The 15657-nt window shown below is 36.3% G+C and overlaps 2 protein-coding genes and 1 pseudogene across 2 annotated transcripts; 1 reads left to right on the top strand and 2 right to left on the bottom strand.

Annotated features, from left to right (window-relative positions):
- Positions 1–1036: 1036 nt before the first annotated feature.
- On the top strand, positions 1037–4597 carry LOC124819713 (plasma membrane ATPase pseudogene; annotated as a pseudogene).
- A 2298-nt stretch (positions 4598–6895) lies between these two features.
- On the bottom strand, positions 6896–11017 carry LOC124819711 (putative disease resistance RPP13-like protein 1). Its single transcript, XM_088113181.1, has one exon. The coding sequence runs from the start codon at positions 10622–10624 to the stop codon at positions 7169–7171; it is 3456 nt and encodes a 1151-aa protein (XP_087969307.1). The 5' UTR covers positions 10625–11017; the 3' UTR covers positions 6896–7168.
- A 279-nt stretch (positions 11018–11296) lies between these two features.
- On the bottom strand, positions 11297–12853 carry LOC148199997 (uncharacterized). Its single transcript, XM_088112810.1, has 2 exons — positions 12558–12853; positions 11297–11858 (listed from the first exon to the last, which is right to left on the bottom strand). Exons 1-2 carry the CDS (start codon positions 12851–12853, stop codon positions 11441–11443), a joined length of 714 nt encoding a protein of 237 aa, XP_087968936.1. The 3' UTR covers positions 11297–11440.
- Between the last annotated feature and the right edge of the window lie 2804 nt (positions 12854–15657).

Genomic DNA, 15657 nt, shown 5'->3' with positions numbered 1-15657 from the left:
GCTTGATTCAAGAAAGAAATAGTGGTCAAGAGGAAGATCTCTAAAGAGGGTGTCTTCTGCTCCCTCAAGATATAGAAAAGGATACTGTCAAAAGATAGTGTGATTAGCAGAGCTTCTGGTCTTCCAATATCATTAATTTAAAATCAAAATCTGTCAAAAGATAACTCTACCAATAGCCTATGATGCATAAGTAGGGGTTTCACAGCTTGGTTGATTATATATAATTCAATTTCTCCAGCTTCAGTACTCTTCATGAAAACAATTATCACATTTGAGCTTGTTCTCTAAATTTGATACTAACCTAAGCAATCATTGTGTAAAACATATAAAACAGAGAGAGAGAGAGAGAGAGAGAGAGAGAGAGAGAGAGAGAGAGAGAGAGAATCATTGAGAAAACTTCCAAGGTCGTTTACCTTTGCTAGACACTCCTTCTCCCATTGTTTTTCCAATGACAGGATATCACAAGGATCATTGTTTCATGTCTTCTGTAAAAGTAAACCAGAAAGAAACATACCTGTTTAAGGAAAAGGGAACATAACATTAGCTTATATTTATCACAGCTCCTTAGAAACAGAATCCAGAACAAGCCTTTCTTAGTGCACCCAATGTTCAGAGCTGTTTCCATTCATATTGTGTCCACTCAATACCATAACTTCATTTTATCCTAGAAAGGCTTTTCAATACATTCAGGAATCTGTATTTTCATGTTAAGAATCAAGAACATGAGAACTGGTGTGAATATGTATTTTCAATATATAAAATAAGTTTGATGTTATACACTTTATAATATAATTTTTTCTTTTATATTAGATTACTATGCTTTGTTTAGAGTGTATATATGAATAAGAGTTAATGAAATTCTTCCGTGATGTGTCTCAGCTTCTTTTAAAAGTATATTTTGTACTATAAGCAAGCAATTTCTACTATTTATATGGCGTAAACATTCAAAATTTCAAACCCATAATACCCACGAGCCTTTGGATTGTGTAATATTTACCTTCAATCGACTACGCTAAGTGACTGATGTACGTGATCATTGATAAAGAACATGTCTATGGCATTTATGTATATGTGTATGTATATTGTAATTGCTGGTTTGAGAAGCTCTAGCATGATATGGAAACATGAAAGCCTGGTTTCACGTGTGGATCTCTGAACTGCTTCTGTTCTGCATCATTAGCGAGAGAATTGATAGAATGCAGCATGATGTTCAAATTGCCGAGCAGCTTCTCATCAAATTTTCTTCGAGGAAAGAAGTCTACATATTGAGGTGAAGGCAGTTTGTCGAACGCAGCCTGGAGAAAAGCCGAAAGAAGAGCACCACCAACAAGTTCTGCTGCCATGGTAGCAATTGGAAATGGAGAGAATCGAAGTGTGTAATTTGGAAATGTGTAATTCAGTGCTATATGAAATGAGGGGTTGGCTATTTTACGAAGAAGATTTGACTTTAATTTTCTTTGATCGCAAATTTTCTCAGCTTTGTTCCAAAATGATGGTAATATTAAGAATGAACGGTTCAGGTTGGATGAGTTTGATTGAGAAGTATAAAGAAAAGAGAGCTAGTTTGTTAGTGAACGAGTGGGAAGGAGTGATTTTAGAATAACTGTAGAGAGAGAAACTCTCACTCACATGCGAAGAACCAAAATAATTAGCATTTCTTTGTGCATATATACCCATCTGTGACACTTTCTTTCTCAAGCAACCATCTTGTTTCTCTCGTTAACATAACAACAACAACGACAACATGGGAGGTCTCGAAGATATCAAGAACGAGGCAGTGGATCTGGAGCGGATTCCTGTGGATGAAGTGTTCCGCGAACTGAGTTGTACGAAGGAAGGTCTGACGAATGAGGAAGGCGACAAGAGATTGCAGGTTTTTGGACCAAACAAGTTGGAGGAAAAGGAAGAAAGCAAGCTCCTTAAATTCTTGGGTTTTATGTGGAACCCTTTGTCATGGGTGATGGAAGCCGCAGCCATCATGGCCATTGCATTGGCAAATGGAGGGGGTGAGCCCCCAGACTGGCAAGACTTTGTTGGAATCGTGGTGTTGCTCTTTATCAACTCAACCATCAGTTTCATTGAAGAAAACAACGCCGGCAATGCTGCAGCAGCACTCATGGCAGGCCTTGCTCCGAAAGCAAAGGTTTTGAGAGATGGAAGGTGGTCTGAAGTGGACGCTAGCATACTGGTACCGGGAGATATAATCAGCATCAAACTGGGAGACATCATTCCAGCTGATGCTCGTCTCTTGGAAGGAGATTCCCTCAAGATTGATCAGTCTGCACTCACGGGCGAGTCATTACCTGTTACTAGGAACCCCGGCGATGAAGTCTTCTCTGGCTCCACAGTGAAGCAAGGAGAGATTGAAGCAGTTGTAATCGCTACTGGGGTTCATACCTTCTTCGGTAAGGCTGCTCACCTGGTCGACAGCACTAACCAAGTTGGGCATTTCCAAAAGGTATTGACGGCCATTGGAAACTTCTGCATTTGCTCAATTGCTTTGGGGATGATCATTGAAATTGTGGTGATGTATCCAATTCAGCACCGCAAGTACAGGAGCGGAATCAACAACCTCTTGGTCCTTCTGATTGGAGGGATTCCCATTGCCATGCCTACAGTGTTGTCAGTAACAATGGCAATCGGTTCCCACAGGCTCTCTGAGCAAGGTGCTATCACCAAGAGGATGACAGCCATTGAGGAGATGGCTGGGATGGATGTTCTGTGCAGTGACAAGACTGGCACTCTAACACTTAACAAGCTTACAGTGGACAAGTCTTTGATTGAGATTTTCTCAAGAGATGCTGACAAGGATACAGTAATTTTGCTTGGGGCTAGGGCCTCCAGAGTTGAAAACCAGGATGCTATTGATACTTGCATAGTTGGAATGTTGGGCGATCCAAAAGAGGCTAGAGATGGCATTACAGAGGTGCATTTTCTGCCATTTAACCCGGTGGACAAACGCACAGCCATAACATACATAGACAGTGAAGGTAAGTGGTACCGAGTAAGCAAAGGTGCACCAGAACAGATTATCGAGCTCTGCAACCTCCGGGAAGAAGTGAAGAAGAAGGCTTTATCCATCATTGGTAAATTTGCTGACCGCGGTCTTCGTTCGCTTGCTGTGGCGAAACAAGAGGTGCCAGAAAAGACAAAGGAGAGTGCTGGAGGACCATGGCAGTTCGTGGGTCTGTTGCCACTCTTTGACCCACCAAGGCATGACAGTGCTGAGACTATAAGGCGCGCTCTCCATCTAGGAGTTAACGTTAAGATGATTACAGGTGATCAGCTAGCCATCGGCAAGGAAACTGGTCGCAGACTTGGCATGGGAAGCAACATGTATCCTTCTTCATCCCTCCTCGGTCAGCATAAGGATGAGTCCATTGCTGCACTTCCCATTGATGAACTTATTGAGAAAGCTGATGGCTTTGCCGGTGTCTTCCCTGAGCACAAGTACGAGATAGTAAAGAGACTCCAGGAAAGGAAACACATTTGTGGGATGACAGGAGATGGTGTGAACGATGCACCTGCACTCAAAAGAGCTGATATTGGGATCGCTGTTGCCGATGCAACTGACGCAGCTCGAAGTGCATCCGACATAGTTCTCACCGAGCCTGGCTTGAGTGTGATCGTGAGTGCTGTGTTGACAAGCAGAGCCATCTTCCAAAGGATGAAGAATTACACCATATATGCTGTTTCTATTACCATCCGAGTGGTGTTAGGGTTTATGCTGCTTGCTCTGATCTGGAAGTTTGACTTCTCACCCTTCATGGTTTTGATCATTGCCATTCTGAATGATGGTACCATCATGACCATTTCCAAAGACAGGGTGAAGCCATCTCCAGTGCCAGATTCCTGGAAGTTGAGAGAGATTTTCTTTACCGGCGTTGTTCTCGGTGCCTACCTAGCTATCATGACCGTTGTCTTCTTCTGGGCTGCTTATGCATCTAACTTTTTCTCGGACAAATTCGGAGTGAGATCCATCAGGGAAAGCCACGGCGAGCTCACGGCAGCTGTTTATCTTCAAGTGAGCATTGTAAGTCAAGCACTCATTTTTGTGACACGCTCCAGGAGCTGGTCTTACGTTGAACGCCCTGGTCTGCTTCTTGTCGTTGCTTTTTTTATAGCACAGCTCATAGCCACAATCATAGCTGTGTATGCAAACTGGGAATTTGCAAAGATTAAAGGCATTGGATGGGGTTGGGCTGGTGTGATTTGGCTCTACAGCATCGTTTTCTATATTCCCATGGATATTCTGAAGTTCATCATCCGATATGCATTAACTGGAAAGGCTTGGAACAATATCACTGAGAATAGGGTTGCTTTCAACTCAAAGAACGATTATGGAAAGGGAGAAAGAGAAGCACAGTGGGCTGCAGCTCAACGCACATTGCATGGATTGAATCCACCTCAAACTGTTGATGACATTTTGAATGAGAGAAACGACTATAGGGAGCTGTCTGAACTTGCAGAACAGGCCAGGAAACGTGCAGAAGTTTCCAGGCTAAGGGAGGTTCACACTCTAAAGGGTCATGTTGAGTCTGTCGTGAAGCTCAAAGGACTTGACATTGATACGATCCAGCAGAACTACACACTTTGAAGTGGGACATTAACACTCTACGTATTCTAAACATGATAAACTTTAATTCATGATTCTCATTAAAAAGTGGATTTAAGTTAATTTAACTCCACATAACCAAAACCTTATCTGAGATGAATTCAACCTTATCTGTCTGGAAAGAGGTTGAGGGCCCAGCGAAGCAATAATTCTTGTCTTTCTGATAAGAAAAATGTTCATTTCTGTAATCCATGAATGCATGTCTGACAATAAGGTGAAATAAATTACTCTTCTTTCTTGGTTTACAATATTTTGAAACCAAAATTTTATATATGGGCCTAGTAAACTTTAATTGTTTGGATATTCTCTGACTTTAAAATATAAAACTATATATATATATATATATATATATATATATATATATATATATATATATATATATATATATATATATATTGCATCAATTATATTTTATTCATGCAATATACTAATTCTCATTATTTCTTTATTCACTTAATTGGTTATCATGGGATAATTAAGACAATTTAGTATATGCAGTGAGTAATTAACTTTTTAATTAGCCAAGATTTGATTATTAGTCTCTCTTTGTCTCTTTAGTAACATTTTCTCTAGGGTTAAATATATTTTTGTGGCTTATTTTCTTTTTATCCTAAACTTTGATCAATTTTTCTCTCTTTCTTTTCGAAATGTCACAAATTTAGTTCTTTGACCAACGGTGTTAGTTTTTTTTTCTTCTTCTAACGTGTTCTTCTAACATGACAAATGGTGAGCCATGTCCAAACCTATTTAATACATGTATACTATATTCCAAGGTCGATAAGATTGTTTGGTGACAAACAATGTGTCACGTCTCCAATCTAATAAGGTCAGCAAGACACGTACACTTAGTTCCTAGGTTAAGAAGACACATGGATATCTTGGTCGAAAGTCAAAAAGCCTAATAAGATAATTGAGGAACTCAGATAGTTTCGTGGGAATATAGCTTACAAATTAAATGTTATTTATTAATCAAAATAAATAATTTAATCAATAATGAATATCTACAAATTCTTAATACTTAATTATAAACTTATGTAACTGAATTACCATAATATATACACAGCATGAATCATTGAATCAATCAAGATTTTTGTTAATTACAATATGTTTCCTATATGATAAGAGCCAAATCCCTCTACTAATGAATTAAATAAAAACATAATAGATTATAATTCAGTGTTCTACGAAGAAAGTTACCTGGTAATTCATATAGGAAACTTGTAATCGATTACACCTTCAGATTATACGAATAAAGTCCACCGATAGTCGATCACAAGTACCCTATAATCAATTACAATGGAAGTTATCTTGTCTTAAGGTGACTTTTAATTTGCAATTGAAAATAGTCATGTCTCTTAACGATTTCAGCATAAGATAATCAATTACCTTTTTATCGTAATTGATTAAAACATACTAAAGTCATTGAGAGATTAACAACTTTCACTGTTCGGCTCTATCAATTCAAAGGTCGACTGGAATACAAGATTTCTCAATTTAAAGTCGTGTAGCACCAACACGACTTAACGTAATTTTAAAAAAAATAACCTATTATTATAATTTATGAATGAGATTTGCCTATATAGATATAAAAAATCCAACGAAAGAATGAGTGGACACATAATAAATGCATTTAGCATATCAAATTTTATATAGAGCTACTTGTTCATATTATTAAATTTTTTTTATTAATAAAGGAAATATTGTAAAAATGCTACTAATATTAACGTTTTACAACATTAAACAACGGTCACTAAATTATTTATTAAAGAATGAAATAAAATTTTATTTTTAAATAAATATTGGTGTTATTTTTACACTATATACCATATATTAACACAGTGAGATACAAAATTGTAATAAAAGGACTTGGTGATTGAGAAAAGATCGAAGTACATATATGCTAAAAGCTTATATGATTCCTGTAATATATAGACATAATTCAAAAAGTTCTGTAGAGTGATCAAATCCAATGAGTTAATTATATCGTTATACATGATGAGTTAATCATATAAAAATCTTTAATCTTCCGTGTCTTGTTCGTACAGAACTTTCTTTTAAAGCCGATTTATATTTTAAAGAAACAACTAATGATCCTTAATGTGTCTAATCAGTTGCAACAACTCATTGGAGATGACATATGTGCAAAGGAGTTAAATGATAAAATTAGAATGAATAAAACATTAAAAGTAAAAGATAAACAAGTGTAAGTTTACGAATTTAGAAAAAAGAAAAAAAAAATCTTGACTCAAAATAAATATTTTCTATATATGAATTTATAAATAAAAGACCAACCATGAAATTTCTTCATAACAACCGGTCTTTCATCTTGTCATTCCACAAATAATAATTTGTACTATATAAAAAATTCATCTTTTATTTTTCTTCATGGTTCAAACAAATAAATATAATTCCAAAGAAGAGACCTCATGCCACTCTAATAGAAAAAACATCAAAACAAAGAAGAGTTTGTCGAAGCCATGCAATTAGAATGTGAGAATTAGAATGTGAGAAGAATTAGCACATCAAATTTTGAACTTCTGCTTCATCTTATTATCAAACTCTCAGATTTTGAATGTGAGCAATCTTTCTCCAATCTTTGCCTTCTGGCTTCTGACAACGCTGCTCCAGCAATGGACAGTTCAAAATTTGAAGAGAAGAGATGGATTCGGGCAGACCCTCCTCAGGTAAGCATTGGAGGTTACGGCAATCAAAAAGTGTGAGAGAGGAGAGGTTATAGAGAACCTTGTAGTCTAGCCTTTTGAGATTTCGGCAATTACTGATTGTTAAAGAAGTAAGAGAAGGTGGCAGCAAAACATCGTCGGGAAAAGACTCCACATCAAGAGATTTAATAGATAAGCTTTGAAGACATGTGTTGACATCCAAGGTCTCTCGCAGGGAGGCGATAAGTTTAATACTTGAAAGAGACATGTGTTTTACGTTTGATGGCAAACCTCCATCTGGGAACTTCTCCACTTTTCGACACCAAATTATCTCCAGTTCAGTAAGAAATGGAAATGCTGCAGATAATCCTTCACTTGGAAATGATTCAAATTGAGGACATGCACATACTGACATTTTCTTGAGATGATTATGAGGGTGCTCTTGTGAAATTCTTTGTAGGTTTTGGCATCCTTCCAGACGAAGTAAACGGAGGATTGGAAAGAAATTTAGCTGAAAGATTGTAAGAGAGTTGCAACTATTATCAATTGTTATTTGTTCAATGAAATCATAACGAGTCATGGGAATATTGACAAGTGGGCATGAACGAGTCCTCAAGAGATCAAGCGCTGATGTGTCTTCGCTGTGTTCGCTAACGATGAGGTTAGGACATGACTCAATAAAAAGTTCCTTTAAATGAAGAAGTTGCTCTGACAGACCTTTCAGCTTGGGACATCGAACAATAACAAGATGTTGAAGACGTGGAAAAGAAGTAGTTTTACATTCCCATTCTTCCCATTCCTTCATGTTGTAGAATTTCAATATTTCCAAGGACTTGAATGAAGAAGAGTTGCTTCCATAAAATTCAGCACCGATGCTCACTGTTCCATCAAATCCTCTAATCTTGAGGGTCTTCAGAGATGACAATAGTCCAAGGGGAGGCAAACATAGGCAATATTTACAATCCTCTAACTCTAAGGATACCAAATTTGATAACGAATTATCGAATACCCAACTTGGAAATTGTGTACCACAATAGCTCCTGATTGAAAGATGCTCCAACTGATTAGAAGGTTGTAGATTCTCAAGCACTTTCTTCTCTTTCCTTGGATCTTCGGGGATGTGATTCCAATTCCATATTAACTTTAGCTTCACAAGTTGTTTATTTTTCAAATTTGCTTCTAATGCATCCAAAGGATTCACAATATTTTGCAGCTCATTAATTGATAGCCTTCCATGAAGATTGATTCCTCCTAGCTGCTTAGTACTGAAGTCGCTATTTCTATCGACACAAAACATATTCAGTACATGAAGATTCTTCAACTCTCCAAAATGCATTGGCATCTTTGTCACTCCTGTATCTTCAAATTCCAGGCAACGCAATTTGGTGAGCTTATGCAAATTTGAAGGCAATTCCTTCAAAAATGAACAATCATTCAACTTCAATATCAGCAAGTTATAGAGCAAACATACCGAGTCAGGTAGTTTTGGTATCATAGTACGAGAAAGGTCCAATGAATGGAGATGTTTAAGATCACCAACAGAATCAGGGACCTCTTGGAGGTCATAATTTCCATTCAAAGATAAGACGCGTAAAAACTTCCACTTGGAGAACAATTCACGTATCAAAATCTTGATTTGACAATGAAAAGCACCATGCACAAAGTTATTTGTAATCGGAACAAATGAACGCAGTCTTTTAGCATCAGTTAAACTCCCAGAACCATCAAAATATCTTAAATCATCGAATGCAAATAAAAAATGACGGGTTGTTTTAGGTATACAGTTTCCTTTATCAAATTTCAATCTGAAACAGAAATCTGCACAAACATATTTTGCCAAATCATTCAGAAGGTCATGCATGGAGAAATGCATTTTGATGTTTGACCGAAGAAAGAAAGACCTCGTTAGCAGATCATCAAAATATTGTTCACCAATTTCTTCTAAATTGTTGTTCTGTGAAGAGTAATGGAGAAAACCTTCAGCCATCCACAGCAAAATTAATTTCTCTTTTTCAAACTCATAATTTTTCGGAAATAACGCACAATAAGCAAAACACCTCTTGAGATGAGAAGGAAGGTTCTGATAACTCAATAGTAGAGCAGGGATAATTTCAACTTCTTTTGGTAACTCCCATATGTCGCTTTCTAATACGCTTTTCCAATCTGAAATGGATGACTTTGTGCGGAGAAGACTTCCAATTGTTTTCAAAGCAAGAGGTAATCCTTTGCACTTCTCAACTATCCTTCTACCAAACTCCTTTTTCTCATCATTCAATTCAAGATCATCATCTTTTAGAGCTTGTTCTTCAAAAACTTTCCAGCATTCATCTTCTTCTAGTTGCTTTAGGTGATGAACTTTAGATCTCATGTTAGAAGCAACTTTCTCAACACGTGTTGTGACAAGAATTCTACTTCCTGGAGCCCCATAGCAAAGAGGAGTCCGCACAGCTTCCCATTCTTCTCGCCTTTCGCTCCAAACATCATCCAAAACAAGAAGAAATTTCTTTCCCGATACTTTTTCTTTCAATCTTCCATGAACCATTTCTAGGTCTCCGCTATCATCTTTTGATTTAGTGATTGCCTCAAGAATTGTTTTTGTCACTGTCAAAATATCAAAATGATCGGAAACACAAACCCAAGCTTTAATATCAAATTTAGCCTCCTCAATCTCTGTGCCATTGTATACATGTTGAGCAAGTGTGGTCTTACCCAACCCACCCATTCCTACAATGGAAAGTATTGATGGATGGTTATGATTGTCGGTTTCAGAAGTGAGCCAGTTACAGATAATTTCTTTGTCCGCATCTCTACCATAAATAACACTTTCAACCACCAAAGAAGATGATGGCAATTTCTGTGATACTTTACCACCTGCTCTATCACCAGAATAAGTACCCTCTCTCAAACCAAGAGCACCCTTTTGCTTTGCTAGATATTCTAGTTTTTCTAGGAGTTCTTTCAACTCTGATTCAATTTTCTTATTAAAGGTTTTGAAAGTAGAGTTGAAGAAATTTGATACCTTGTAAGTAAAGGTTTGAGGTTCGGATTCAGCTTCCACTTGGCATCTGGTGAGTTCATAATCTATTTCACCGAAGAGATCCTCTGCATCAAAGACAGCCTCTTTGACAGAAAAAAGCCATGCTTTAACGTGTGGATCTGTGAACTGCTTCCGTTCTGCATCATGAGCGAGAGCATTGATGGAGTGCAGCATGATGTTCAAGTTGCTGAGTAGCTTCTCATCAAGGTTTCTTCCACGAAAGAAGTCTAGGAAATGAGGAGAAGCAAGCCGTTCGAATGCAACCTGAAGAAAAGCGGAAAGAAGAGCACCACCAACAAGTTCTGCTGCCATTGTAGGAGTTGGAAAATGGTGAATGGAAGTGTGTAATTTGAAATGGAAGTTTACGACTGTAATTCAGTGAAGAGTTGCTATACCGATGAAATTAGTAATTAGCTGACATTGGATAAGTGTGACTCAGCAATATAAGATGTGGACAGTTCGATATTCATTCAACGGTTGAGATGAATGAAAGTATGAAATCCTGATACGGAAAAAGGGTTGTGGGACCCAGTGAAGCAATAATTGTTGAGTCTTTCTGATCATAAAAATGTTCACAGCTGTAATCCATGAATGAATGTCTGACAATAACAATTCAGCTCTGACAAATAAAAAGGAAAAAAAAAAAACCTTTATGTGCTATCTTTCACCAAATGATAAGGATCTCACGTAACAATGTTCATGATACGTATTAGTGAATAGCTATATATCTCCTTACATATCTATGACAAGTTGAAAAATTTTATAGCCTGAGACGCTGCAGTTATTTTACAAAGAAAACATAAAACGATTACCTCTTTTTTTTAAGTAGGCTTGATACCTCTTTTTTATCTAGAAAAAGGGAATTTTTCAAGGTGGTCCTACTTTTTTTAAAAAGTTCAAAGTGGTCCCAACTTGTGAAAAATTGGGTTAAGTTAATCATTTTTAGTTACGGCGTTAAAATTTTAACGGTAGAGTTGGCCAAAACTTAATGAGTTGTCCTATTTTTCTCATACGTGAAATAATACGTGTCAATTTTGAATTTTAAAAATACAAATTGTTTGTCACATCAGCTTCATCTCTAGAAACGTTAGAGGCACAAATCGCCGCCCTCAACACCTCAGACCACCACTAAGGGTTGGTCAAATCGAGCCTCATCCACCGAGAACCTACAAAAACCAAATCGACTGAATGTGGGCGTAGTGCTTGACGAAGAGTTGGCTTCCCCCAACGCCCATTACAAGGCCTTCTATGCTGAGAGAAGCCCCCTGGTGGTTGGTCATCAAGGTCATTGGGGCTCCCGACCATGGATCCAAGCTTTATGATAACTCTGTCATGGAGAATCTCCTCAAGAGCATTATAGGTGTAATCAGGAAACCCAACCTCCATCTTCAATCTCGCACAGCCATGGCGGTCATTGATGCCACCGCCGTCGAAATCAAATGCCAGTTCAAGAACCTCAACAGTCAGATACCCAAGAATTGAGGCCAAGTATACTGCAGCAGTGGCCCCAACACGTCCATTGGCCTGGATCCTTTGTTTCAGCTGTCTATGGATACGACCCACAGTTTCCAAACACATAAAAGAGTTACAAAAATATATAAAAACACATATGGGTACCCACTTAGTATGAAAAAAATTACATTTTCAACTAATCAAATGTCATAATAAGTATGACTTTCAGATCTGTTACAGTAAAAGGTAACAAACTTTACATAACTTAATGTACAAAAAATTAAACTTTAAGAACACTTCAAATAAATCTAACCCAGAAACTTAAAAATCAAAAACAAGTTGCAGATTATGTATGTGTATGTATGAGTGAACAAGAATGGATAGATTATTCACTCAAAAATGAAACCATATACACTCATACAAAGGACAAATACCTAGCATCTAAAGCAACAAATCCATGGTCTGACAAACACAAAAGTATATATATTTTAAATAAATATATATATATATATATATATATATATATATATATATATATATATATATATATATATATGGTGCTTAAACCTTTTGTATAAAATGTTCCATAAGCATGTTCATACTTAATAATAGTTAAACTGCATGTGGGTGAATCAGAAAATTTCACATCTATCAACCCTAACCTTAGTGCTTTAAGGCAAAACAAAAGCAAACAAAGAGGGAAGAAATAGAGTGACGAAGGTTTCAAAATTGAAAATAAAGAAAGTAGAAGACTTTAAATAACATAGAGAAAAAGGAAAAGGGGGAAAAAAACCTGGACTGCACGAGATGAGCGAGAAATAGGTCGTTTCTTGTCTTTGTCTTTGTCCTTGTTGGCTGCCGTGGTTTTCGCTGCAAGAAGCCCCTTCCCTCCCAAATTGCAAGATTTGGGTTGCTATCCATTCCACTGCTATCGTTGGAGGTTACACACAACGTATCACCACTCAGGACGAGCTCCATCACCTTTCCGCAACAGCTACCCAACGGGTTCTTCACTTTGCCGAAGAACTCGTTAGCCTCCCAGTCCCCGTCCTCTCGCACGCTCCCTCTCCCTCTCGCTGAACACGTCATTTAACTTCAGTGCCACGCAATCACAAAAAATGGACAATTCATTAAGTTTTGGCCAACGAGGCAACTCTACCGTTAAAATTTTGACGTCGTAACTAAAAAGGATTAACTTGACCCGATTTTTCACAAGTTGGGACCACTTTGAACTTTTTAGAAAAGGTAGGACCACTTTGAACAATCCCCCTCTTTCTAGGGACCAAAAGAGGTATTAAGCCTTTTAAATATCATGAACTTTAATCCTGTTGAGTAAACTGTTTTCTTGTAGTTGTAACAGTGTTTTTTCTTGAACATAGGAATATTATAGAAATTCTTATTCTCGTTTTAGGAGTGTCAATTATCTAGCATGAAGCTTAGATCAATCTTTGTAGATATCCAAGTAGAGAAAATTAGATGGTCTTGTGAAGTTTGTCACTATGAAATTTGTTAATTGTTCATTAATATGTCGAGCTTTTTAGTCATACTTCTAAAATTTTCTTCTATCTTCATTTTCAACACCTATGCTTTTGTGTGGATGGCTTATAATAATTTCTTACAGATGAACATTCTATTATAACTATATCTCATCTAACCAAATTTTGACATGGCTTCATTTCCATCCGACAGTAAACTTTCTTTCTTCCAACATGTATTTATTATCAGCAATTTGAACCTCACTGACTGATGTAGGCTCTCGTTATATTTGTGCAAATATGGTGTGATGTTCATTAAGAAAGCTAAGTGAAGAATGATATGTTTTTATAGAAAAAATAGCATATCTGCATAAAAATATTCAACAAGTTATCAGCAGCACAAAGTTGCCTATTTTTTATCTAAAGAATGATATGGTTTAATGCATTCTCAAACACATGTAATACTTTTACATTGCAAAAGGAAAATTATAAGATGTTTTTCATCTGGGCTAAACCAATTTATTCATGGGGAGCTTAAAAATTTTGAAAAAAAAAAGAGAAAATAATTAATAAGTTTTATACAGTTTTCACTTTCTTATGTTAACAGACTTCTATGCAAGAAGTAACTAGAAGTTCTTGGAAAACTCAGTTTTCAAATAATCAAATAAAGTTTTTTTTTTTCTATCTTCTATGTTACATCTCTGTTTTCGGTTACTTCAGAACATTGAGGAAACTAAAGGTGAACACTAAATCTTTAAGAGTGAGAAATAGATGGATGCATGGTTTTACCATCAGTGATAAACGCCGATAACACCAATGGCCATATGTACCAACAAAAGACGCTCTAGAAACCGGAATTGAGCTATTGCAAAATCACTTGCCATTACAGGCTGCAGACAACATTCATTCACAAATATCAGAAATTGGGAGCCAGTCATTCAAACTCAATTCGCATTAGCTTATCATACAAAAGTTGGCATATGTACATTCAGAAATGTTATTGATATGTTTAGGACTGCTGGTGTGGAGTAGTTGTTACTAAATCCAATGCTTTTATATACCTATCACTTGTTATTTGGTGATGTTTACTTTTTTATTTGTCGTTCTTACTCTTTTGGTATAGTTTTAAACCATGACTTCAGTGATTAGTCATAAGGAAATACAGTTACTTTTTTATAAAGCTTATAAGTTTCCCATGGATATGAAACAGTGAAGTTTCCCTCTGCCTATGCAGAAATTAAAGTTCTGGATTTCTTTCCTTATTGAATTTTAAAAACAAAGAAAAGGTACTAGAAAAATGCAGCAGATAATCATGAGTACTAGAAATTTTGTCCTGTACATACACAAACACATGCATTTAGCAAAGTGAGAGGGAGTGGAAGAAAACTTTGATCAGGAAAAGACTTAAAATCCACTGTTTGAGTATAGAAGATTTGTAGAGAGGTGTTGGCTCCTAATAATACCTTTTTATCTCCTGTTCTATAAGGCAAGACTTGGTCAACAATAAACTTTACACTTTATTAAGTTTATTTCTGTTCAGAGTGTTAATACTCTTAGTGTAGAGCTAGAGTTTTTCTGTTGCAGGAGAATCTTCATGTTGTCAAAGAGAGGTAATAAAATAGTGAAAAATAATTAATTATTTCTTTTCCAAATAATCAGAATTCCATGAGCATGGATGCTTAATAAGGTTTAATATATGCAAATTTGATCAACAGTCTCAAACCACACGCAGCGCACTCTGTCTGAGGAAGGGACTGATATCTAAGTTTCAACAGTGGGATGGACGATGTTCTTCAATTTCTTTCCTTCACATCTCATGTACATTGCTTCCAATCTATGACCAAAGACATATATGTTATAAAATATTAATTGTGTAAAGATTTGATGAGGAGTCAAATTGAAAATATTGAAACTTAAGAAAAAAATAACCGACAGAGGTTATATAAAGAGGATATAGTTCCATTCATAAGAATATACAGATATTTATGTTTCTTTCTCTTCAGCCCTGTCAGAAAATAAAATCAAAAAGGAACTTAAGATATTCTATACTTGGAAGATCAAATACCTTTGATCTACGTTATTCTTAATGGTCAATCCAGGTATGCTTCTGCATACTACTCTATAGGATATTGGAGATTGCTCAATTAATTAAAGGACTTAATTTCTTATTGATGATGGATCTGTTTTGGGTGCATAATCTAGCACTTCTGTGTAAATTCTGTCAGTGATGTTCTTTTTCATTTGTTTCTATTTTTGGATTTATATGTTGTATAGGAAATTGATTGTATTCATTACTTTTGAATATTTTTCTTGTAACTCTTGAAGGTGTTTCAAAAGGTAGGCGTATATATTCTTGGTTAGATACATAAGTGTTTTTTGAACCTGAATTGAAAGTCTAGTGATATACACAACTTAGGT

Source organism: Vigna umbellata, chromosome 4, assembly GCF_029865625.1.
Source record: "Vigna umbellata cultivar VRB3 chromosome 4, Vumbellata_1.0, whole genome shotgun sequence".
NCBI classification, from domain to species: domain Eukaryota; kingdom Viridiplantae; phylum Streptophyta; class Magnoliopsida; order Fabales; family Fabaceae; genus Vigna; species Vigna umbellata.
The sequence above is the reverse complement of the archived record's forward strand: the minus strand, read 5'-3'. Positions and strand labels throughout refer to the sequence as shown.